Here is a 25,700-nt window from a genome sequence, read left to right on the forward strand (position 1 = left end):
TAATTTCCGATAGTTGAAGTTTATTTTTAAGCCAAATGACCAAAGTTTGTCCAATTTCACGTCATAATTCATGATAATGTATCCATTTTTTTTGCGCAAAGGTGCATCTTGTCATGACAAACAATATTGCCAAAGAGGTTTACAAATGTTTGATTATAAAAAATGATTTTCCATTTTCCAAATGCAAAAAATAGGGTGTTTTGTGAAGCTATACAATTAATATGGTTAAAAAAGACCTATATCTATTTTTCACACAAAGTAAACCATATTTAAACGTACATATAGTTGGGACTACAATAGAAGCCATTAAGTTTGGTTAAAATTGTAAAAGGAACATGACAAACATAAAATAAAAAAACACAAAATTTTATACTCATCAGCAACGGGCATGCTGTCTTGCCCGCCACTAATGTTGTGCTGATAGCTGAAGATTAACACAAAAGAAATCAATAACTTTTTTCTCGTTTAAAGATTAACACAAAAAAAGTAATGAGAAAAAAAATAGTGAAGCTTCACCGGCGGGTCTGCAATTTTGCCCACCACTAAAGCGAAACACAAATCTTCATGGGCGCATGTGATTGGTGGAGAGTCAGTGGGCATGGATCAATGACGTGGATGCCTCCATCAATTCATTTTTCCATCTCTCCTCTCCCGATGCCTTCTTTTCCTACTCTCATCCCTATGCTCTCATCTCTATCTCCCCGTGCTCTCATCTCTCTATCTCCCTTCTGCTCTCTCCTCTCCAAGTCCACAACGCCATCTCTCTCCCTCTACTCCTCTCAATCTCTCCTGCCCCACCGCCTGCAGGTCGCCCCGCCGTCGCCGACCCCTGCCACGCGAGCCCCACCTCCGGCCTCACGGCACCCTGCCACCGACCCCGGACGCGCACCCTATCACCGACCCCTCTGCCCGCCACGCCGCCGGATCCGAAGAGGGCACTGCTGGATCCGGCCATCTTCCGCCGCACTACCGGATCCGAAGAGGCCGTCGCCAGATCCAGCCATCTTCAGCTGTGCCATCGCCGGATCTGGCCGACCCTGGCCCACTCGTCACCGGATCCGGCGACCAAGACGCCCCTGCACACCGCTGGTACGTTCTCCCCTCTCTCTCTGCCCTCAGTTGCCCCTCTGTTCTCTCACACAATCACAGATGGTGACCGCCAACCGCTTGCCGCATCGACGCACTGCCAGCTCCGGCGCCAACCGCTTCCCCCTCGCCATGTAGAAGCAGATCTAGGAGCTGGGCGATTTTTTCATGATTTTTGTTTTGCGATTTGTTCCTCATCGCTGTGTAATCCTCGATGCTTGATCTATGATTTGGGTTTTTTTTTTCTATGATTTGGGTGATCTGAGATGGTACGGTGGAAATGGCAGGCCTCTGGCCTGCTCTTTTTTTTAAATCGTGAAAATAGCATCACTTTCGGTCGTGTTAGACGCCCGCCACTGATGATGGTCATCATCAGTAACGGTCGGAGCGCCCGCCACTGATGATGGTACATCAGAAACGGTCGGAGCGACCGTTACTGATGATGACCATCATTAGTAACAGGAAGTTAGTAACGGCGGCCCCGCCCGTTATTGATGCTGTTTTTCGACCGTTACTGATAAGCCTTTCTGTAGTAGTGACTTCACGGTTATGTCGTCGCGAACTTGCATCGATACACGATACACGCGCACCACGTGAGTGTCATTTGTTGTTGAACTATTTTTTTTCTTTCTAGAATACATTAAACTAAATAAATTAAATCTCTTGTACCGTATCACCTAAACTAAATTAATTAAAAAAGACACCTGATAAAACTCTTGTACCGTATCACACCTAACCAATAGGATATCTGGTAAGAAGCGCTCCTACCGTCCCACCTAATACATGTTGCAAATTTGTCACGAGTAAACGAGCCCCCGGCTGGCGGCTGTCATCTCCAAGCACTTGCACCATGTAGCCGTGAAATTCTACAGCTCCGCTTGTTACAGTGGGCACCGATTTTTAGTCAGCTTTCGACCGTTGTCCAGCTTCAGGAGTTCGTTGATCTGGCTTCGATGCTCAGCGACATCACTCTGGACCCTCAAGGACCAGACTCCATCACTTGGATTTGGACCTCTGACGGTATCTACACATGTCCGTCCGCTTACCTGGCCCATTTCAATGGCTCTCACTTGAAGTTTGCGGCATCTAAAATTTGGAGTGCTCATGTTGAACCTAAGTGTAAGTCTTCTCCTGGCTCCTTCTCCAGAACCGTATTCTCACTGCCGACAGGCTTGCTATTCGTGGATGGCCCCATGATCCAATCTGCCAGCTTTGCTTAGGGGCGCCTGAAAACTCTACCCACCTTTGCAAGGACTGCCAGTTCTCAAGGAGTGTTTGGCGCCTGGTGGCCGAATGGACTGGGGAGTCCGCGGCTCCCGCCGACGAGTTTGGTTCCATTGATGGCTGGTGGGAGGCCTCACTCCCACATGCGGGCAAGGTTCCGAGGAAAAGGAGAAGCGGCCATCTCATCTACGTCTGGTGAAATGATTGGAAGGAACGGAATCGACGTATCTTCAACCATAAGCGCCTTACCTGCGTTGAGGTCGCCCATCTCGCGGTTGAAGAGATTAACCAGCGGAACTTGGCCTTCGGCTTACCAGCCGCTGCTTTGCAATTGAACCGGATTAGAGCTTGTTCTTTTGTTTTTGTGGGTTTGGCATGTTCCCTTTAAAAACATTGCCCCCTGAAAATATTCGCTCCTTCCTTCCTAATGAAAAGACAGCGCTCGTGACCGTTTCTTAAAAAAGAAAAAAGGGGCACCGAGCCCCGATCAGTACGGACCATTTTCTTATTAAACGTCAAAATCAATCAATGCGATGGCTCATCCTTAATACTCCATTATTACTCCTTGTTCCATGCATGCTCAGCCTCACAGGCTCACCAGTCACTAGCCCTAAAAAAAAAGGCTCGCCAGTCACTAAACACAGGAGGCGGCGACCATGCATGTGAAGAGAAGCCTTGACGCCGACAATGGCAAGCTTTGCACGCATGCACACTAAGAAATACTAATACTCTAAGAAATACTAATACTCCTCCGTCGACTGACGTGAATTTGTATAGATTTTTATATAAATTCAGATCAGTTAATTTGGAACGGAGGTAGTACTAAATCACCGACCACACACGGTTAGCTTGTGCGGTTTAAATGACGTCCTTGGTGTAACAGCTGGAGTGAGTGTTGCCGTATTGGTCCTTGCTTGAACTTGACATGCATGTTGTTCAGTTGTTCACCTGCACGTGCGCACGGTGGCAACAATTTTGTTTTTGTTTTTTGAGCGGAATACGGTGGCAACAATATGTGCGTACGTGGACTGGGGGAAGCAGGCCGAAAGGCTAACCACGGGCCGGCTTTGGCGGTAACTGTTCTTATTGGGCCTCACGGCCTGCTACTGGGTCTCCTCTCCCTCTCCTCTTGCCGGATTTTGAAATCGAAACCTGAAATTTAGCACATAAAAACACGATTTCTAAATCCAGAAGTGTGATAGAACGGCAGCATTAGCATTTCTGATCACTCACCTTAGGATCCTTTTCGCCCACACTTCCACGGCAGTACTCGATCTGCCGGTGTTTTCAGTGATCGGAGCTAGACTGGAAAAGTGAACGCGTGGAGTTCTGACAAAAAGTTAAAACTCTCGGTCAAGAGAGAGACAATAAAAATCATGCTGAAAACACAGAGGAACATGCGTGGTACCTAGACAACTGTTCTACTCCTGTTCACAACATTAACCAAAAGATGTGTGGGGAATCACAACAAGAAGGTACTGGTAGGAATTTGTAAGTTTAACAACCGGACATGTGCCTTTTGTTTTCTGAAACCGCGGAGTGCAGAGCAACTAACTGTCCTACATTTATTAATTGTCCCAAAGTTCTGAAATGGAAGGTTCCTACACTGAACTTTCTGAAATGAAAGGGTGTCCTACACTGAAGTTTCTGAAATGAAAGGTTGTCCAAATTTCGGTTCAAAGAGAGATTTTCCCTGCGAAAAAACTTCAAAACTCTATCCAGAGCAATACTATATTTTTTTTAGAGAGAGAACCATGCACAGCCCCCTTTATTAATTGAGAATATTCATAGGTACAAAATCGAAGTCAGAGGGTTGAAGAAACCAAACATGGCAAATGAATGCAACCGAGCGAGTCCCTTTGAGTTGTAACTGAGGAATGTAACTGAGGAAATCAGGGAATCCTTTGGATGTTCTATTTCATTAGTTTCAGTTGTCAGAGCAACATGTGTCAAGTACGACTTGTTAACTTCAGAAATGCGAAACACAGGATCGAACAAATATCAGAACTAACCCAGATTACAGCTACAGACTCTGTAGCTAAAAAGGAGAGATACAACTCCAATCCCTGTACAATTGTTCTCAAGTTCAAAACACAACCGACGCTGACATTTCTGAATCTTGACAGCATCCAAGTACAGTTGGATCTATGTAGCTTGGGGTGTGCTCGATCGAGCAGCTACTGTGCCTGCAATAAGGCCGACGCCGGAATAATGCCGGCGCAGCGAGGGAAGAAGGCCGGTATGGGCAGCATGCTCGGTTCTGGCGAGGTAATGAAGCTCGGTCCAGAGAACACGGGTTGCATGCGCGCCGCCGCCGCCATCATCTTCTTCAACGTTGTCTCGTCCTCTCGCGCTAGCTCCTTGTGGACGATCGTCTTCTGCTCCTCCTGATCGGCGTCAACCTGTGCTCCCGGGCGAGGCTTCTTGTGCGCGTCCCAGCGATCGCCGGAGTTGGCGCGGCTGGGCGGCCTCTTGCTGCTGTCCCACCTGTCGCATGACGGAGCCCGTCCGGGATTCCTGCTGCTTCCCTGGCTTGAAGTACTACTGCTGCTGATGGGGCTCTGTTTCTTCTTGTTGATGTCCCAGCGCTCGCAGGAGCCGGCACGGCCTGGGCTGGTACTACTGCCGCACGACGATGCTGAGCACCTGGGTTTCGTCGTCTTATCGTCGTTCTTGTGCGCGTCCCAGCGATCGGCGGAATCGGCGCGGCCAGGTTTAGGAAACTTGGGGTTGGAAGCCGCCGGCAGGATGATGATGCACGGCGACGACGGCGTGATCATCGAAGGAGGGGTCGGGAGCAGAGCGGGGAGAAGCGCCGCGGCAGCCTTGGCCATGGCTCTCGCTCGACGGACGCCATGGATCTAAGATCTTGATCTTCTTGGTCTGTGCAATGCAAAAACCTAGTGAGGAAAGGTGCTTCTTGATCGCCGGGGACGAACGAAGAGATATCGATTAATTTGATGGGCTGTGGGAATTGAGTTGTGTGCATATTTATTCGTTTGCTTCCACGCGCATGAGACGCCGTCTCGGACTAGGAGGATGCCACCGACGTTCCATGGAGCAGAGGGAAAACGCCGTGACTCCGGAATGAACCCCATTTCCATCGGCAGTTGCTGTCTCTCCATCACCGACCTTCATGAGGATGGGAAGACGACGCACAGGGTGAAGACGCTTTCCCCGCTGGGCCAAATGGGAAGGCGCACAGGCCATGACAACAATTGGGCTCAATAGAGCGGAGATACACGGGCTCGCAGGCCGGCCCATGGAAAGTAAGTGTTTGCTCGTTCAATGAAAACAAATCAATACTCACTCCGATCCATATTGATTGTCTCAAATTTGTCCAAATATGAATTTATTTACGCTTAAAAACGCCTAGATACATGTAACATTTCGACAACTGATATGGATCGGAGGGAGTAAATGAATATCCAATTATTCTAAAAAAAAAGAGATGAATATACGATGGTGTGTACAATTAGAAAGGTGGCTATAGTGTGTACAATTAGAGGAGTAAATGTTAAAACACCATAGTTTTGGGGCAGTCGTATCGCCGAACCACACTTATTGAAAAATCGTTCGCGTAACCACACACATTTTAAATCAGTTTGTTTCAAGTTGCTTGAAACCGAGTGGTTCGACGGTTTCATGTGTTTCGTCACACTAGGACCTATAGGTGACACCTTGAGCTCTCGACAGGCAGTCACCACGGGTTTGCTGGCGTTCATAGGAGGTGAGTTGGTGTGCTGATGTCTGCACCGATGTATGTTAGTTGTGTCCAATCAATGGTACTCTTCTCCGATTCTAAATTCTAGTCGTCGTTTTAGTTCAAATTTTGAACTCATTTTTTTTCATGTAATAAAAATTGCAACAAATTATTGCGAAACCAGTTGAAAATTAAGATCGAGATACGGAACAAGGCATCAACTCAACTGAACCATTTGAACACTATATCGATTACAATTCGATCAGGTGCATCGTAGGATTCGTAGCGCGTACAAGACGAATCTGAACATACTGCAAAGTACTCTCTCTGTTTCTAAATACTTGTTATGATTTTAGTGCAAATTTACTTGTCGTGGTTTTAGTGCAAATTTGCACTAAAATCACGACAAGTATTTAGGAACGAAGGGAGTATAGTACTGTTACAAGTGTTGGTGCGCGCGATCAATTAAGCGACTAGCGTGCTAGCTTGCACGAGCGCCGGCAGAGGAGTCATGCCGATGCCGGCACGGCGGCGAGCGAAGAAGAAGGCCGGCATGGGCAGCGTGCTCGGCTCCGGCGACGCGACGAAGGTTGGTCCAGAGAACACCAGGTGCGTGCGGGACGCCATCTCTTCCATCTCCGTTGCCTCGTCCTTCTTCTTGTCCTCGCTGATCGCCTGGTCGCGCGTCTGGCTCTCGGCGTCAGAAACTGCGTCGTCGCGGGCCTTCTTGTGCGCGTCCCAGCGATCGGCGGATGACGCGCGGCTGGGCGGACGCTTGCCGGAGATCATGCTGCTGGGGTTCTTCTTGATCTTGTTGATGTCCCAGCGCTGCTGGCAGGAGTCGGCGCGGCCTGGGCTCGTGCTGCCGCACGACGACGACGCTGGGCTCTTCTTGCACGCGTCCCAGCGATCGGCGGAATCGGCGCGGCCAGGTTTAGGAAACTTGGGGTTAGAAGCCGCCGGCATGATGACGATGCACGGGGACGGCGTGCTCATCGTCGGAGGGGTCGGGAGCAGACCGGGGAGAAGCGCCGCGGCAGCCTTGGCAATCGCTCGCTCGACGGACGCCATGGATGTTGATCTTCTTGATCGATGCAACAAAAGCTAGCGACCAACTGTGGAGGAGGCTACCGGTGGAGAACGGGCAGGCAGATGATCTGATGGGCTGTGGAGAATTGGGTTGGGTGCACATTTATTTGCAGAGCCATGAGACGCCGTCTCGGCCTCGGAGTGGGAGAACGCGTTATCCCCCGCGCGCCCAAGCCCTTGTTCCAGTGCCGCGTCTCCGAACTGTAGTCCATTTCGGATTAGCTTTCAGGGCGCAGGAAAGAGAACGGGAATGAACATGGAAGTAATCAGGCACCGCCGCAAAAGCCAACCCGGTAGTCGCCCTGTGTCCTTTGTTTAGGCTGCAGCCTATGCTTATTTGGCTTCTTGGGGCTACAAGCTAACAAGCTAAACCAAACAACTCATGTGCAGTTAGCTGGAGGAAAGAAGATTCAGCCAAATTGTACTAAAGAGCACAAGCACCTATTTCGGTGCTTCTCCCGGAGGCTGGAGCTTGTGAAATATCCCAAGCCCTTTACCCTCGTCACTTGTTCCGTATTTACATCCAAAATGCCACTCCGTCACCCAAATCGTTTTCTTGCCTATTCCCCTTTCCATCCCCTCGTTCTCTCCCCACCCCGTCTCCCGAGCGAGCAGCCTGATCCAGCGCCGCCTGCGGGTGCCGCCGGCCCGCCTCCCCCGGATCCGCCGCCTCCGCCGGCCCCCGAACTTCTCCTCTGTTGGCCCGCCTACGCCGGACCACTGACCGACGCCCAACACATGAAGCCTCCACATATACGACGGCGACTTCGTCTCCACGGACGGCGGCGACCACCTCTCCACGGACGTCGGCCCATCTCCCCCTCCGTCGACCCACGCTGCTTCCTCTGTTGGCCGACGCCCGAAGGCTCCCCTGCGATTTCTCCATCGAGGCAGACCCGCCCAAGCAGATTTGTTCTCCCATTCCTCCCGATTTGTTCTTAGTTTTCCTTTTTAGGAATTTACGATTTCTGATGTATGAATTAGATAAGATACTGCTCTTAATTTCTCTGCCACACAATTTTGAAATTAGGTATTTTACATTGAAAACAACTCTTAAACTTGCACTCTGCACTTATATCAGCAAACTCGACACTTAATCAAATTTGCAGCAAACAGAGACATTTCAGACATTCCACACCCATCCAGCTGCAACCACAGTTAAAGTTAAATAATAGTATTTTACGCCAAAACTGACTCTTAAACTCCATTTGCGTTTACATCGTCAAACTCAGCGTTTAATAAAAAATTGCAGCAAACATGGGCATTACACACATTCCACTTCCATACAGGAGCAGCCACAGTTTCACTATCATGCTAAACGAACAGCAAGTCAGGTTCAGCTCCAGCCTTCCAGCTCCAGCAGAAAATTAGCCTTTTCCAGCTCCAGTTAGCTTGAGTTCAGCTCCAGCCTAAACAAAGGCAGTCCTGAAAACTCCTCTTCTCGGTTTCGTTGGGCTTTCCAAGGGAAAAGGGCCTATTTCTCGACCGCAACTTCAGTCATATGGGCCGGCCCAATAACTTAATCAGCAAATGAGGCTACTTGTACCGGTTGACCGATTCGAGCACAAGCCACGATGTTCAGGACATTCGTGCATCAGAGGTCAGATTTTCCTAAAAAAATCTAGATGTCGGATTACAAGTGACGTGATCCTAGTGTAAGTTTGCATCAACCTGCAGGAAAGAGACATGCTTTAGAGGATGGTCCATGGAACTTTGGGAATGATTTGTTAGTAATGGAGGATTTTGTTGCGGATAAGACTGTCGATGAGTATGAGTTTGCTTATGTCCCAATCTGGATTAGGGTGTCAATTTTCCGATGGGAAGAATGACTAGGCAGGCGGGGGAGATGATTGGAGATGTGGTGGGCGAAACTCTGGATGTTGATGTGGGTGAAGATGAAACGGCCATAGCACGTATTTTTCGTATTAAGGTGAAGCTGCAGATTGATAGACCTTTGATGCGTGGTATTACTATAGAAAGAGAGGAGGAGGAGGACAAAGCTGCTGGCCAGATGGATGCAGGGAAAAAGGAAAAGGAGGATCGCTGGTGTGCGTTTACCTATGAGTATCTCCCTGAATTTTGCTATACCTGTGGTATAATTGGTCATACGTACAAGAGATGTATTAGAAAACTTTCAGTTTGGAAGTGGAATTCAGTATGTGCCACCGAGGCAATCGACCAGCTGGGGTGATCGTCCAGCTTGGCGAGAAGGGAGGCATTCGGGGAACGTGCATTATGTCCCTCCGGGACAGGGCAGTGGAAGTTCTGATTGGAGGAAGGATAAACAAGTGGCCCGTGGGCATGATGAGGCTGCTACCACTGATGCTCGACAGGCAGAAATGAATGAAAAGATGAAGAAGCAGCTCGCTCCGACAGTTTCGGTGCAGCCACTAGGGGGACAGGGAAGAGAGGGAGCTTCACAGAATACCGAGCCAGGGGCCGATGTGGACGTGAACAGTAGCATACAGTCCATGCAAAGTGACGGGAAGGGTGAGATAGATGATGCTGGCAACTCACCGGAGAAGGGGAAGGCTGAACTAGGTGACAACATGAAAAAAGGCAAAACTTACAAGAAGCTGCAAGGTAGACGAAGTAACAATAAATCAAACGAACGTTTGGGTGACATTGGTGGACAGAAGAGGGACAGAGGGGACGTGGAAGACTTGGGGTAAGGGGACCCAAAAAGAACTAAAAAGCATGCTAAGATGTCAGATGCTGATTTTGAAAAGATGAATGCCGGGCTGTCGGAACAGCTCCGCAAAGACCAATGAAGATAGTCGTTTGGAATTGCCGAGGATTGGGGAATAGGCCGGCAATTCGAGGTCTTCTGGAACTGCAGAAGAAGGAGGGCCCTGATATTCTGTTCTTGTCTGAAACTAAGCTGGACAAGAGGAGGATGGAGAAGTTTCGTAACATGTTAGGATTGCAAGGTATGCTGGTCCGTGATTGTGAAGGAAGAAGTGGGGGTGTTGCATTATTTTGGAGGCGTGGGGTGGATGTATCGCTGAGATGGATGGGAAGGGGACATATTGGTGTTGAAGTGTTGGAGCAGGATGGTTTCAAATGGAGGCTGACGGGTCTATATGGCAGTCCACGAACTGAAGAAAAGAAGCTTACTTTGCGTCTTCTTCGGACGTTGCATCAGCAAGCTGATCTCCCATGGGTGTGTCTTGGTGATTTCAATGAAATTCTGTTCGCTCATGAGAAACAAGGTGGGGCACCTCGAGCCCAATCATGTTTGGATAATTTTAGAGATGTGCTTGTTTTCTGTGGCTTAAAGGACCTCGGTTTTGAGGGAGATGTTTTTACTTGGCGTAATAATAATCACCGAGTTGACGGGTATATTCGTGAGAGGCTTGATCATGTAGTTGCAAATATGTCTTGGTGTGATCGTTGTGCAGATTACCGGGTCCGTAATATTGATCCTGAACATTCAGATCATAGGCCTATTGCTCTTACTATCAATGAAGGAAGTAGAAGGTCTGGGAGAAGCTTTGGACAGCAGGTCATACGTTTTGAAGCTCGATGGCTTTTAGAGGAAGATTGTGAGGCCGTGGTACAGAACGCCTGGGATATGGCAGGGCTTCGTGGTCAGGTTTCTGCTTCAGAGAGGCTTTGTGTCGTGTCCAAGGACCTGCATGACTGGATCCGCAATGTGTTGGGGGACCTACAGAAGCGCATAAAGGAACTGAAGGATGAATTGGAAGCTTGTAGGAGAGAGGATATTTCAGCGCGGTCTGGCCAAAGGGAGCAGGTTCTTCGCTTCAAACTTGAAAGACTGGAAGATCAACATGATCTTGTGTGGAGACAACGTGCCCATGTCCACTGGCTGGAGAAAGGTGACCGTAATACGTCCTTCTTCCACCGGGCTGCTTCAGAAAGAAAGAAACATAATTTAATCAAAAAATTGAAGGGGAGGAGGGTTTGAAGGCCCTGGTCACTAATTATTTCTTTGACTTTCTTTACCCCCTTGGCAGGTTTAGCATATGAACAAGCGCTCAGTCATATTTCCCCTAGGGTCAACGAGAGTATGAATATATTACTGATGGCTCCCTTCATTGTGGAAGATGTCAGGAAGGCGTTGGAGAGCATTGGCGACCTTAAAGCTCCAGGCCTTGATGGGATGCCTGCCATATTTTATAAGCGCTTTTGGGGCACGGTTGGTGAGACCGTCGTGCAAGAAGTGTTAGATGTGCTGCAGGGAGGCGAGTTACCGGAAATCACTCACAAAGTACAAAAGAAACTCACTAAATCATTCACACAGAGCATGGATTACATTCATGGAGTATGTGCAGAGTACACGGGTGATGGGAGAAAAAAACTGAAGCTTCTACACATTGCATCTCACTCCCCTCTACATATTCATTTGCTCCTTTTTATTTTGGTCATCTAACTCTGTCCAAATTACATTTAAGTCCTACTTCCAACACTCCCCCTCAAGATGGGGCAAATGCATCATATAGCCACATCTTGCCACACAGGCTAGAAAATATTTTCTCAGATAAACCTTTAGTCAATACATCAGCAAGTTGATTTGAAGAACTAACATATGGCATGCAGATGATCCCCTGGTCTAGCTTTTCTTTGATAAAGTGCCGATCGATCTCGATATGTTTTGTCCGACCATGATGTACAGGGTTATGAGCAGTATCAAGTGCAGCCTTGTTATCGCAGTATAATAATAACGGCTTCTGTTGGAATAAACCCAACTCCATTAATACAAATTTCAACCAGAGAACTTCACATACCCCGTGTGCCATGGCTCGGAACTCTGCTTCAGCTGTGGATCTGGCCACCACATTCTGCTTCTTACTTCGCCAAGTAACAAGATTTCCTCCAATGAAGGTGCAATAACCAGAGGTTGATCTTCTATCATCCACTGAGCCTGCCCAATCTGCATCTGTATAGCATTCAACTTGCAAATTACCATGAGATGTATACAACAAACCTCTACCAGGACACCCTTTGAGATAACGTATTATCCTCATCACAGCATCCAAATGGTGACTTCTAGGATCATGCATAAATTGACTCACAACACTGACAGCAAAGGCTAGATCAGGACGAGTGTGTGACAAGTAAATTAAACACCAAACTAGCCGCTGGTATTGCCCTTTATCTACAGGGGATCCTCCATCTTTAGTAAGACGTTGGTTCGCTTCAATTGGGGTAAAGGCTGGACGACACCCAGTCATTCCAGTTTCACTTAACAAGTCCAGAACATATTTTCTTTGTGAGAGGTAAATACCTTTTGCACTTCGTGACACTTCGATACCCAAGAAATATCTCAATTGTCCAAGGTCCTTAACTTCAAATTCCTTTGTTAGTTGCTGCTTTAATCTCTTTACTTCACTGCCATCATTTCCTGTGATAATAATATCATCAACATATACAATCAATATAGCAATTTTATCACCATTACGATTATAAAATAGAGTATGATCAGCATTACTCTGTTTGTATCCCATTTGAACCACAGCTTTACGAAATCGATCAAACCAAGCACGTGGAGATTGCTTTAAGCCATACAAGGACCGATGCAATTTCAGCACTTTGCCTTCAGTTTGAGCTGTACCAAAACCAGGAGGTATATGCATGTACACTTCTTCGCGAAGATCTCCATGAAGAAATGCATTTTTGACATCTAACTGATGTAAATCCCAATTAAGATTAGATGCACAAGATATCAAAGCTCTTATGGTATTCATCTTGGCCACTGGTGCAAATGTCTCTTCATAATCTATCCCATATGTTTGAGAGTAACCTTTCGCAACCAAACGAGCCTTAAATCTTTCTATTTTTCCTTCAAGATTATGTTTGATAGTATATACCCATTTGCACCCTACAGCCTCCTTGCCAGGTGGTAACTCAACCAATTCCCAAGTTTTATTTTTTTTCTAGAGCATTCATTTCCTCTAGCATAGCTGCCTTCCACTTAGGATCCTTCATAGCATCCTCCCAATTTTTAGGAATGCAGGCGGAATCTAAAGAGGCTATAAACCCTTTAAAGGTGGGACTGCACCTTTCATAGTTAACAAAATTTTGCGAGATCATGTTTATAACCTACATAGTCTTTCAGTCGTTCTGGTACACTAATTTTTCTTGCAGTCTTTCTCAATGCGATTGGTTGGTCGAGTAAAGGAAGACTAAGAGATTCAATACCTTCTTCTCCTGAAGTACCAGAAACAAGTTCCCTTGGTGATGGAGGGTTCTCAGGGACAAAAGTATGATCAACATTTCCTTCCGTTGCATCAATAGTTGTAGGCGCACCACTTGGAACTCTAGAATCTTCAGGTGTACTAGCATCAGTACCTGCATCACCTATATCTATATTTTGATCATGTGGGTAAATATCACAAACTTCTTCTTCTTCACTGATAGTTACAGTTTTCTCCCCCTCTGCTCCATCCTTCCGCTGAAATACATCAATTAAAGAAATCAATACCGGACTTCCAGGATTAGTCTGTATATCTGAGTTCTCCCCCTTACTATGAATACTATGGATATTGTTGCCATTTGACGAATAGAAGGGTTCTTTTTCATGAAAGGTAACATCCATACTCACAAAAAATCTTCTTTGTGTAGGACTCCAGCAACGGTATCCCTTCTGCTTAGGTGAATATCCCACAAAGATACACTTTATAGCACGCGGATCAAGTTTTCCAACCGAGTTCCTGTAATCATGGACAAAACATGTGCATCCAAATATCTTGGGTGGCACAATAAAATCATTAGTACCACTTAAGCATTCAACTGGAGTTTTGTAGCCTAGAATCCTTGATGGCATACGATTGATTAAGTATGCTGCAGTTTTAACCGCCTCACCCTAGAGAAATTTCGGGACATTCATCTTGAACATAAGGGACCGAGCTACTTCAAGCAAGTGTCTGTTTTTCCGTTCCACCACTCCATTTTGTTCAGCTGTATTTACACATGTTGTCTGGTGTATAATGCCATGAGAAGCGAGAAAACCATCAAAGTCCCCATTAACATATTCAGTTCCATTATCTGACCTGAATACCTTCACATTTGCATTGTATTGATCAGAGACCAGATTATAGAAATCTTTAAAAGCAGACATTACCTCAGATTTATGCTTCAAAAGGTATAGCCAGGTGCACCTGCTGAATCCATCAATAAAGGTTACATACCAACGCTCTCCTAAAAGAGAGGTTACTTTTGAAGGACTCCAAACATCAGAGTGCACTACTTCAAAAGGCACATTGCATCTTTCACCACTAGCAGGATAATTAGTTCTTGTGTGTTTGGCCAATTCACAAACATCACATAGCAGTTTTTCCTTGCAACATGCAGTAAATAGAGAAGGGAACATACGGCCAAGGGATTGGAACGATGGATGTCCAAGTCTGTAGTGCAATAAGAGCAACTCATCGGTAGCAGAAGTATTCATTGTGTTAAGCGCCAATGGAGTTGCTTCTTTGTCGAGATAGTATAGACCATCAAATTCAGTTCCAGTCCCAATAATCCTTCCGGACTTCAGCTCTTGAAATATACAGAATGTAGGCTCAAACACAGCTCTGCAATTTAGAGATTTTGTGATAGAGCTGACTGATAACAAATTCACAGGAAAGTTTGGGACATGCAACACAGGATTTAAAGTTAGGGATGTGGTACAGTCAACAGTCCCACAACCCATGATAGGTGCTGAAGATCCATCAGCTATACGTACTCTTTCCTTCCCTGACGGAGGCGCATATGATAAGAATTTCTTCGATGATCCTGTCATGTGATTTGTTGCGCCTGAATCTATAATCCATGGAGTTGATAAATAATTCTCACTACCAGCACACAGGGAACCGCTACCTTCTCTAGGCCCTTTGGAAGTGTCAGCCACAAATTTAGATTTAAACTCTTTGGATGATTGTACCAATTGCTTCACAAGTTTCCACAGTTCATACTCATCATGGCTCATAAGGACTGGAACCAACCCTTTCTCAAGTGCAATACTAAACAAAGTTTGAAACTTTCTTGTTTACTGTTCTTGTCATTTTGAAAGTCATAACCACTTCTTGGACTGTGCTGTCCCAACTTACCAGAGAGATCCCAGCAAAAAGCTTTGGCATGCCCCATCCGACCACAATGCTCACATTTCATCAAACGTTTGTATGTCGTCTTCAACAGAGTAGACATTGTGCTGCTAGACATTTCATCAAACACCTGTAGAGCAGTGAAGAAACGGATACAGGTCCAAGCAACAGCAAACCGAGATGATTATCTAGCTAGTACTCCACTGCCCAATCCTTCCACCGTGCAACAATTCCAGAGACAAACACCAAGTAGTAACAGCACTAGCAAGATATATTATTTAATCCGGCTAGGAATCAAGCATACAAGACCTTCACGTCTTGACTTGTGGTTGCTAATTGCAATTTAGACAGCAGCCAAACTAGCAAATGAAGACTCACAGGTCTTCTGCTCAAAGCTGGTGAAGACTTGGACCGAAACAATGCAGCAAGATGACGACCACCAAATCAGCTGGAGAATCGCCGTTTGACTCCGGGCGAGACCTCCTGCCTCAACTACCAAATTGGCTCAAAATCGCAGCAGAATCGCAAAGGAATCGTAGCTGCTCTGATACCATGTAACAATCACTCACAAAGTACAGAAGAAACTCACTAAATGACTCACACAGAGCATGGATTACATTCATGGAGTATGTGCAGAGTACACGGGTGATGGGAGAAGAAAACTGAAGCTTCTACACACTGCATCTCACTCCCCTCTACATATTCATTTGCTCCTTTTTATTTTAGTCATCTAACTCTGTCCAAATTACATTTAAGTCCTACTTCCAACAGGGATGGACTGAAACAATTGTTGTGCTCATCCCGAAGGTTCAGAATCCAGAACGTATGAAGGATCTACGCCCAAGCAGTCTCTGCAATGTCGTGTACAAGCTTGTCTCGAAGGTGTTGGCGAACCGGCTAAAGTGTATCTTGGGAGATATCATTTTAGAGAATCAAAGCGCTTTTGTGCCTGGACGCTTGATCTCAGATAATACCATATTGGCATATGAGATGACACATTATATGAAAAGGAAGAGATCAGGTACTGCGTATGCAGCTTTGAAGTTAGATATGAGTAAAGCCTATGATCGTGTTGAATGGAATTTTCTAAGAGAAGTGCTGGTGAAGTTGGGTTTCTGTGATGGTTTCGTCGCTAATATTATGAAATGTGTCACCACAGTTAAATACCGATTCTGTGTTAATGGTGCATTGACAGTACAACTTGTTCCGCGCCGAGGTATTCGCCAAGGAGACCCTATTTCGGCCATGCTGGTCCATGCTGAAACTGCAGGGAGCATAACAGGCATCAAATTATGTATGGCGGCACTAGCGGTAAACCACCTACTTTTCGAAGATGACTCTATGCTTTTGTTAGAGACCAGGGAGGATTCAGCCCATGCAATTAATAATATCCTGCATATCTATGAGCAAGGTTCAGGGCAGGTCATAAATCGAGACAAGTCTCCTATCATGTTTAGCACCAATTGCTCGCGTCGGACTCGGAGTAGTATCATGCATATACTCGGGCTCCGAGCGGAGTTGACCGAAGGAAAGTACCTGGGGCCGCCCACCTATATTGGAAGATCAAAAACTGAATGCTTCAGCTATCTGAAGGAGCGAGTTTGGAAGCACATACAAGGGTGGAAAGAGAAAGTTCTTCTAGAGCCGGAAAGGAGATTATGATTAAAGCGATTGCTCAAGCTATACCTACGTATGCTATGTCTTGTTTCGATTTAACAAAGAGCCTTTGTGATGATATTAGTCAGCTTATTTGTCGGTATTGGTGGGACCAAGATGATGATAAGCACAAAATGCATTGGGTTGGTTGGGATCGTTTAAAGTTGCCAAAGCATGAAGGGGGGCTGGGTTTCAGAGATTTGCATTCATTTAATATGGCTCTTCTAGCCAAACAGGCTTGGCGTATTATGCAAGCTCCTGGGTCACTTTGTGCAAGAATACTACAGGCAAAATATTTTCCAAATGGCAACATCTTGACAGCTGAACCTGTGACTGGAATGAGCTATGTTTGGAGAAGTATCCTCAAAGGAGTTGATCTTGTGAAAGATGGTCTAATTTATCGAGTTGGGAATGGAGAAAATATCAAGATCTGGTCTGATCCGTGGATCGCCAATGGTTTGTTGAGGCGAGTGAGAGGGCTGCGGTGGTTGTATCCTCACATATGTCGTTGAACTTATTGACCCCAATACTGGTGCGTGGGATGTGGATCTAGTCAGAGATACCTTGCCCCCTGATGATGCTGACATTGTGCTTAAAATCCCGGTATATGAAGATGCTGAAGATTTCCCGGCTTGGCACTTTGATCCGAGGGGAATTTTTTCTGTGAAATCTGCTTATAAAGTCCACATGTATGGCCGTATGAGGGACGAACGATCATCATCGTCATTGCCGGATGGTGAACAGTGGAAGGCGACAGTGTGGAATGGCCTGTGGAGCTTTGACTGTCCCCCAAAAACGCGTCATTTCTTGTGGCGTTTCAGTCTGAATTCTCACCCCCTTCGGATGAATATTGCAAGAAGGGGAGTTGAGCTTGATACTCGATGTGCAGTTTGCCATACACTTTTTGAAGATGGTAATCATCTATTCTTTAAGTGCAAGCTGGTGAAAATGAGGTGGCGTGCCTTGAATCTGGAGGAGGTACGGCTCAAGTTGAGTTTGTGTACCACCTCGTTGGCAGTCACTCTGATTGTATCTTGCATTTGCCAAGGAAGGATGCTAGTTTGGCTGTGGCTTTCTTATGGTGTTGGTGGTCGGAGAGGAACAAATCCAATCGTGGGGAAAATATGGCATCCGTTGAGGAGTTTCAGTTTTTGGTTACACATCATGCAGACGAATGGAATGCGGTCTTGAGGAAGGATAAAGAAACTGTTGCTCGACTGATCCCTTCCTGGAGCTTGCCGCCTGAAGATTTTGTTAAAATTAACTGTGATGGGGCGTATCATGCAGAGAGTGCGAGCGGTGGCTGGGGGTGCATCGCCAGGGATAGCGCCGGGGATGTCCTGTTTGCTGCAGCAGGACGTCTGCCTCACGCGTCGGAGGCCTTACAAGCTGAAGCTGAAGCAGTCATTCGCGCTAGCCTTTATGCTGAGCAGATGGGGATGGGAAGAATTATCATTGAGACCGACTATCAAATTCTGAAGCCTCTTCTCTCGTCGGATCATGATGCAGGTCCGTTGGGAGCGATGTTCAGGGAGGCCAAGTTTATCCTCCGGATGGGTTTTATTGTTTTTCGAGTTTGTCATATTTCTCGGGTCTGTAATAAACCGGCACATGTGCTGACTGCTTTGGGTTCACAGAGTGTCCAAGCTGAACATTTGGCGTGGCTTGAGAACCTACCGTCAGATGTAGCTCGTCTAGCGACCGGCGATCTTGTCGCGTGTCTGCAAGTTAACTGGAATGCGTGCGTTTTTCCTACAAATGATGTTGCTGTGAAGAAGAATGGTATAGACAGGTTAGGCTTGCGACCTCTTTGACGAGTTCTGAGGTGACACTGGGGCCATAAACTAGAAGGAATATGTTGTTTTTCCTAGCTTGTCGTCACTTTGAGCAGGCGAGTTGAATAATATTATGGCTGTGTGCATCGATTGATGCAAAGGCTGGGGGAATGACCTCCTTTTCGGAAAAAAAAAGTGACGTGTGAAAGAAAAATCTTTGATCTTCGACGGATCCACTCTTGATAAAATATCTGGCATTGAGAGAGAGAACCACAGATCAACATTTGATTCATAAAATGGAGAAACAGAGACGTTCTCTCCATTCCAACTTTCCGCTATATATGTTACAGAAATAAAAACTTAACCTGCGAGTGGAATCATCGAATAACAATATACAAGAATAAATGGGTAGAATTTTTGCAGTGGGGAAATCCAGAGACCAAAGCAAACAACACTAAGTTTCCTAGTACCCTTGATTATTCGGCACTGGAGGCAAAGCAGGTTCTTCACACTCTGGACACACAGTTTCTTACGACCCTTTTGTACAAAGAAACAACCGATGAGGTCTTGAAGTTTGCTCGGACAATCACTTCAGGTGCTCCGACCATACTTCTCTCAGGAGCTCATATCTTACATTTGCCATGGAGCCTGCTCGCCGAGTGCTGAAACACGCCACTCCGTCACAAGGTGAGGGTGGAGTGCTCCGATCATACAGGGACATCAAGGGAGAGCCTAGGTCATCCAGATCATCATCGCTAGTGTACCCTCTCCTCTGGACAATCGAGGCCCTTCGGTCCACCTCTGCATTGCCACTGGTGTCAGACACTTTCTTGGCTACATCCTCCAATCGAGGGGCATGGTACACAACAGGGGCAGCAATGCATGGGAATGTACTGATCACGTCTTTCTCTGTGAAGCGCTCCACTAAGCTCTGGACAGTAGTAATGACAAGGATCAATATGGAGCCTAATTATCTTTATCATTTTTTGTATGCGCCATTAAGTTTGTAGCATACAGCATAAGGGTTTCTACTTCAGCAAAAGAAACCATACCTCAGAATTCAGCTCCTCTAGGACTAAGCCAGGGACATGATCAGGGCAGAACTCGTCAGGAGTGAAGTTGCAGAGTATTCTTGTTACTAGTGGAAGGCCCATCGATGGGCAGACCTAAAACAAATTTAAGAAATTCAACCACACCACGCCTGATGCTTTACATAAAAGAGAAAATCATAACAACTTAGCAAGTTAGCATATTGTATCTAAGGACACTAGAACGACCAAGGATCTATGTGCAGGCACAGACCTCTTTCCGGATGGACTTCTCAAGAAGCATGTCCTTTGGGAGCATCAAAAGATCACTCAACTCATTGAGCAGCTTAAAAGAAATTGATTCAGCTCCATCTCTTCTACCATCATGATCTGCTCCTGCATCTTGGCCATCCTTGTGAGAGCCATCACCATCCATGCCAAACATATCCATTAACAACCTAGACCAGCTTCCAATCTGGGGATGTATTTGTGTGTTAACAGTAGATTTTGTTTGCAAGGAGTGATTGAAGACTGTCAAAAGGCCCTATTCTAGTTTCCTTGCTCTTCATGAAAATGCAAGGATCAAGCTGAAATAACGACTCAATCTAAAAATATAGTAGCTGCTTTGGAATTTGGTACGTACTGAAGTCTTCAGCTGTGCGCCTGACCCAAAGCTCAAGTCACCAGCTGGAATTGGCAGAACCCTTGAATCAAGAATCGGGTCGGATATTGGATCAGATGGTATCTCATTCTCTGATTCACGGAGGATGGCGTTAAATAAAGCAACATCTAAACGAGCTATGCATTGCTCCATCACCTGCTAATAACAAAACAGCATCATAAACACAGTTCAAAAAATATTATTCTTCCCAAATTATGAAAGAGAACTTAAAGCATACCAGTTCTGCCAATACAGGTAAGCAGCCACACTCATGTCCACCAGCACGAAGAGGACATATTCTGTTGAACACATCGCAAAATGCTGTCTTCCAGAGATTAATAGAAAAGGTGCCTTGATGCTGATCACCCAAAGAATGCCCTAACAGTCCCCCAGTGTTTGGAGTTGATGAATCTTCTACGGGAGTGTGCATACGGGGTGTCAGTGCCTGGAAGAGAAATACCCCTTAGAATTTTGACAACATGAATGAATTGGAATTCACTAGTCATGTTTTAGGCATGCAAGCCAAGTTTAAGGTTCTGAAAAAATTGTCAAGTTTGTATGAGGTGAACCTTTTACCTGCCACCACACAGACTCAACAATCCGAGAAAAGATCCAAGATTCAATCTTCTCCAGTGCCCCCAAGATCGTAGAAGTTTCCTGCCAATCCTCAGGAAACTGCATGATAGTAGGTCTAGCATGCTTGACACTGGAGTTGGTTTTCCATCGCATTGGCGGAGAATTCTTGTAAAGCTTATTTGCACTACTTTTTGGTGTAAAAGCCTTCATAACAGTAGTTGATTGGTTTGAAATGCCAAAGGTTTGTGCAATGATCTCTCTTAGGACAACTGTGTTCGATAGCCAGAATGTCAACCTACATTGAAATTAGACTCTTAAATCAAAGTCAGCAGGAGATAATACTGATGGCCATGTGCCGAAAGAATTTAGACATAATATAGCCCTTGTTTACCTTGAAACATCATTGCCGCAAGACTTTGCAACAAGCACAAGTCCAGAAACAGAGTTTTTCCCAACAGATGCTTTCTTCTCTGGGGACCAAAATTTTGATGCATGAATGTATAACCTAGACAGACGCCGAGCTGGTGTATGCAACTTATGTGACGAACACCCGTGCTCTGGCACAATAGAGTAGAGAGAAACCTCGAGGGCAGCAACTTCACGTAGCTCTTGTTCTAGCTTTTCAATTTTTGATTCTAGTTCCTCGAACTTTTCATCATTCTTTTCATACCCAACTGATTTGTCTTCATCAAGTATGTTTTGTTCGGTATCAGCGATTTCATCCTCAGTACCAGTACTCTGATCACAGTTTGGAGCTTCGTCCAATACATCAATCTCCTTAGCCTCTTCAGTGGCCCTATCACCAATCGCTATACCCTCAATGCCCTCATCATCGGTCCCTATGCCCTCAATGGTGTTGTCATTTGTAGCTATAACCTCGGTGGCCTTATCATGTGTAGATATACCCTCAATGGCCTTATCGTCGGTCAGTTTGTCCTCATTGGCCTTATGATCAGTCGCTATACCCTCAATGACCGCATCATTGGTCTCTCTGTGCTCATTGGCCTTATCATCAGTGACTTTATCATCAATGGTTCCGCCCTCAATAGCTTTATCATTTGTTTCCTCCGAAACATCAGATGAAGGACAAGAAGGAACTTCCACAGTTTCAGGCTTTTGTACTTCCAGAGTTTTAGCACCATTATCCACTTGGCTTGGCCTTGGTGATTTGTTCTTGTTTGGTGAAATATATTGCAGCTTAGTGTTGACTAGACGAGCGGAATTACTTCTGGCTGAACGTGGGCTGTTTAACTTCAACTCTTTCTTTGCTAGCTTCTTCGGAACCCTTGAGACTCTTTTCACTTTAGTATCCTCATTACAGTTAGCCTCACCTTGAGATGAAAGGGAATCTCTAGCTGCTTCGTAGTCTGATTCAGCTCCCTTCCCTTGTTTACCATCTTGCTCCACATCACTCGAATGGTCATTTCTCTCTTCCACATTCTCCCTAGCACCCATTTCAGTAGTTGCAGAATGTATTAAAAACTTGATGCCTAGACAGAGCATCGACAAAGTTAGTAACAAAAGAAAATGTGTAGCAGATAGCAGAACTTCTGTAGACTTGGTTTCTATTAATGGAAATCAGAGGGGAAACCCCTCTTTATAAATAAGAAAATAGACTATGAAGTGATATTAGAATGCATGATAACAGAAGTGATATCCAGGATGGTCCATCATAATGATTATGTCATGGTAAAAGACACATGGAAAAAAAATTTACATATAGCATGTTTCATCTGAAGAGAATACAAAACCGAGTAGAACTTCAGAGCAGAGAAATGACTGAAGGTGTGGTACTGTTTCAGAGCAGACAAATAGTGTTAGCTTTTAGTTCATTTTTTTGTTTCCCATCACCCCCCCCCCCCCCCCCCAAGCTCTAATCCTTCTTTTGTGTTTCTTTATGGTTCATCCCACAGTCAGGATCTTCCCAATTATTTCCTTGGCAATAAATGGCCGGTAGTTCCGTAAAAATAATATAAATATATAATGCAGCTTGTAGTAAGGCATCCAGTATACATCACAATGACTAGTACCTGAGGGCCTGACCAGCATACTAAGAAGCAAACGTTCTGCTGGAAAAAGGCGATAGGACACTGGATCAAACAGATGCTCTCCCAAAAGTCTCAAGATCTGGACAGCTAGGCAAAATAATCACCTCAAGAAACATCTAACGCACAATTAATGCTCTAACAATAGAATTTGGCGCTAATGATATGTCTCCTTGTGCAATTCACTTGGGGAGAAGGGAGGTAGTTGGAGGGCACATGGCGGTGGGACATGCTGAGGTTGTACCTCAATTCGACTGGATTACATTGGAGAATGAGGTCCCAGCTCCCAATCGGACGATAGTGCCAGAGACACAAAGGTGTACCAAAACTGGAGTACTGAGTCACTGAGATCTGCCAAACTGTACCAAATGTAAACTCGGCACTGGTGAGGCAGCAAGTACGTGATTCCACAAGAGATTAACGAGTCCTAGTCGTTGCCTAGAGAATTACCAATCACCACACGAAGCAACTAAATAGGCAAGTGCAGCACTCCGATTCCTATTCCCCGCAGGAAAAGAAAACGCACTCCGATTCCTATGGCTGCAACAAATTTGCCACATCAATCCACCGCAAAAAGGTATCAGAATGGCTAGGGAAAAGAACACCTGATAGCTGACTAACCCAAATTCGCACTCAAGATGCTTGGACCGGTGGAGTTCATCAGAAAACTACTAGTCTGCTACGACAACAAAATGCTCGCCCATGACAGGAACGAGAGCGAGAACTAAAGAAATAGGCTAGATAACAAAGATGCCACCAGTTACGGTTGCATCAATCCGCGAATGCGGATCACAAGGCCACAAGCTACTATCAGACAGCTATAGAGCCGCGATCTCACACACAAGTGCTCCGACAGGGATAATTGGGCGTAGTGTAACACTGTAATGTACCCAGGAGGCCAGGACCAGGATCGATCCCCTGCTATACAGTACAGGCCTAGCAACGAGAAGGAAGCGGAAACGAATACTACAGCAGAAGGAAACAAACCATCCTCAAATCTAGAATCAAATGCCACGGCGCGGAAATCTCCCCTCCCCGCAGTGCAAGAACAAGAATCCGGGGTAGATTTAGGGGAAGCGGAACGGCAAGCAGACGCAGAGCAGAGCGATCCTCACCAGGCAAAATTCGTGCAGTTGCTGCGACTCGAGCGGGAGCAGTGGGGAGCGAAACCAAATCAAACCGAGCGGTTGTTTCCTCCGCTTCCCTTTTTCTAATGGCGGGCGCGGGCTTCAATACCGAGCGGAACCTGGCTCCTTAACGAGGGCGCAGGAGCGGGAGCGGGAGCACGGATCAGCGGCGCGGAATGCCGGTGAGGGCGCGGTCGGCGCCGGACGCACACGCGGCCGCCGACCTCTGGGCTGGGTTGATGCTATTGCTGCTGCGGCGGCGAGACGAGAGCGTCAGTGGCGTGCACCGCGTGAGGGTGCTGGGTTTGGGCTGGCGCTCTGCTTCAATCAATCGACGTGCATATCGAGGCCTCTGAGTCGGCTGACCGCGCGGTGAGGTTAGCGAGCCCTCTCTTCTGTTCTGCTGCTTCGTTCCCTTTGTCTAGCACTCCTACAAGTCTTTTCTTTCGAATTTGTGCAGGGTTGTTTACTAGGCTTTCGTGCAAAGAATATATCTTTGCGCACACCCGATATATTCCCTTCGAATGTTCTTATATGATGGTCTAGGGACAACCAACATCAAGAATTATATCTACTGTGGTTGCAATTTTTATTCTCTTTTGGACGAGCATGATGACCGTGTGAGTACAAGATAAGATGTGGCTTGCGATTCCCCGCCTTCTGCTTCAATAGTATGGGCTATTTTCAATAGTATGGGCTATTTTCACAAAGCAGTATTATAAGCTAAGAGTTTTTTTTCCAATCGTATATAATGTGAAATTGTTACGTGAGAACCTGAACATTCGTTCTAAACAGTCAGGAAGAGAAATATCCAGCGATACCATTCGTTCATCCATAAACTCGTGGATTTGAAAAACGACTTCTTAAACTTGACAAGTTGGGTCATTTTAGTCCAAAATGACAATTTCGGACCAAATTAGGCCACGCAAACATCTGACACGGCTTGGGGGGGTCTTTTTGCAAAGTTGCGGCTTCTGAAATCTTGTGTTGGGCCTCCTGGAAAAATATGGGTTCTAGCCCGCAGCTTAAATCCCTAACCCTAACCTCAGAAATTCCCAAATCTTGCCACTACTCTCCTAAAGCAAGCGCGAGCCGTGACGTCGTTCCAGTAGTCACCGCAGAAGCCATCGACGTCGTCGTTTGTGTGGACATCGACGGAGCCGCCGTTCAAGTCATCGTCGTCTACGCGGTTCCATCTCCGAGATGTGGGTGTCGCCAGCTATGCCGTCGGCGATCGCCTCCGGCCCTTCTGTTCCGTCGCTTTGTCTCCCACGGGCGAGACAGTGTAACGGAGGAGGGCAAGGGCCCAACGGTCTAACACGCAACGAGGGAGGGGGTTTTCTGAATAAATCAAACATGCCGCCTCTTCGTAGCGTTGTCTGGACCGCGGGTTATAGGCCAAAAAATAAGGGGGGTTCAATGAAAAAAACAGCGGCTGCAAATTTGCAAAGAAGACCCCCCCCCTCCACAGGCCAAATCAGATGCCAGAGTAGCCTAATTTAGACCGAATTCGTCAATTTGGACTATAAGTGAACCCACATGCCAAGTTTAAGGGGCCGTTTTTCAAATCCGCGAGTTTATGGATGAAAGTGAACATCGCTGCCAAGTTTATGGATCGCGCATGCAATTTTCTCCCACTCTTTAGTTATGTGCTATTAATGAAATAGTAGTGATCGTGCAAA

The 25,700-nt window shown here is 46.1% G+C and overlaps 2 protein-coding genes across 5 annotated transcripts; one reads left to right on the forward strand and one right to left on the reverse strand.

Annotated features, from left to right (window-relative positions):
- Window positions 1–7,611: 7,611 nt before the first annotated feature.
- On the forward strand, window positions 7,612–18,611 carry LOC106866892. Of its 2 annotated transcripts, XM_014903300.2 has the most exons (3): window positions 7,612–8,702; window positions 8,780–10,941; window positions 11,080–11,648. In XM_014903300.2, exons 2-3 carry the CDS (start codon window positions 9,870–9,872, stop codon window positions 11,493–11,495), a joined length of 1,488 nt encoding a protein of 495 aa, XP_014758786.1. In that variant the 5' UTR covers window positions 7,612–8,702; window positions 8,780–9,869; the 3' UTR covers window positions 11,496–11,648. The 2 variants fall into 2 exon arrangements, with proteins under 2 accessions (XP_014758786.1, XP_024318899.1); XM_024463131.1 differs by lacking the exon at window positions 11,080–11,648 and adding an exon at window positions 15,922–18,611 and having other exon boundaries at window positions 7,612–10,941.
- A 253-nt stretch (window positions 18,612–18,864) lies between these two features.
- Window positions 18,865–24,381, reverse strand: LOC100822798. 3 transcript variants are annotated; one of them, XM_014903242.2, is made up of 8 exons: window positions 24,007–24,381; window positions 21,238–22,336; window positions 20,847–21,141; window positions 20,509–20,715; window positions 20,253–20,429; window positions 19,884–20,084; window positions 19,634–19,747; window positions 18,865–19,512 (listed from the first exon to the last, which is right to left on the reverse strand). In XM_014903242.2, the coding sequence occupies exons 2-8, from the start codon at window positions 22,299–22,301 to the stop codon at window positions 19,168–19,170; spliced, it is 2,403 nt and encodes an 800-aa protein (XP_014758728.1). In that variant the 5' UTR covers window positions 22,302–22,336; window positions 24,007–24,381; the 3' UTR covers window positions 18,865–19,167. The 3 variants fall into 3 exon arrangements, with proteins under 3 accessions (XP_014758728.1, XP_024318897.1, XP_024318896.1); XM_024463129.1 differs by lacking the exon at window positions 24,007–24,381 and adding an exon at window positions 22,877–22,910 and having other exon boundaries at window positions 20,253–20,426; XM_024463128.1 differs by lacking the exon at window positions 24,007–24,381 and adding an exon at window positions 22,877–22,910.
- Window positions 24,382–25,700: the final 1,319 nt, after the last annotated feature.

Source organism: Brachypodium distachyon, chromosome 4 (assembly GCF_000005505.3).
Source record: "Brachypodium distachyon strain Bd21 chromosome 4, Brachypodium_distachyon_v3.0, whole genome shotgun sequence".
Lineage (NCBI taxonomy): Eukaryota > Viridiplantae > Streptophyta > Magnoliopsida > Poales > Poaceae > Brachypodium > Brachypodium distachyon.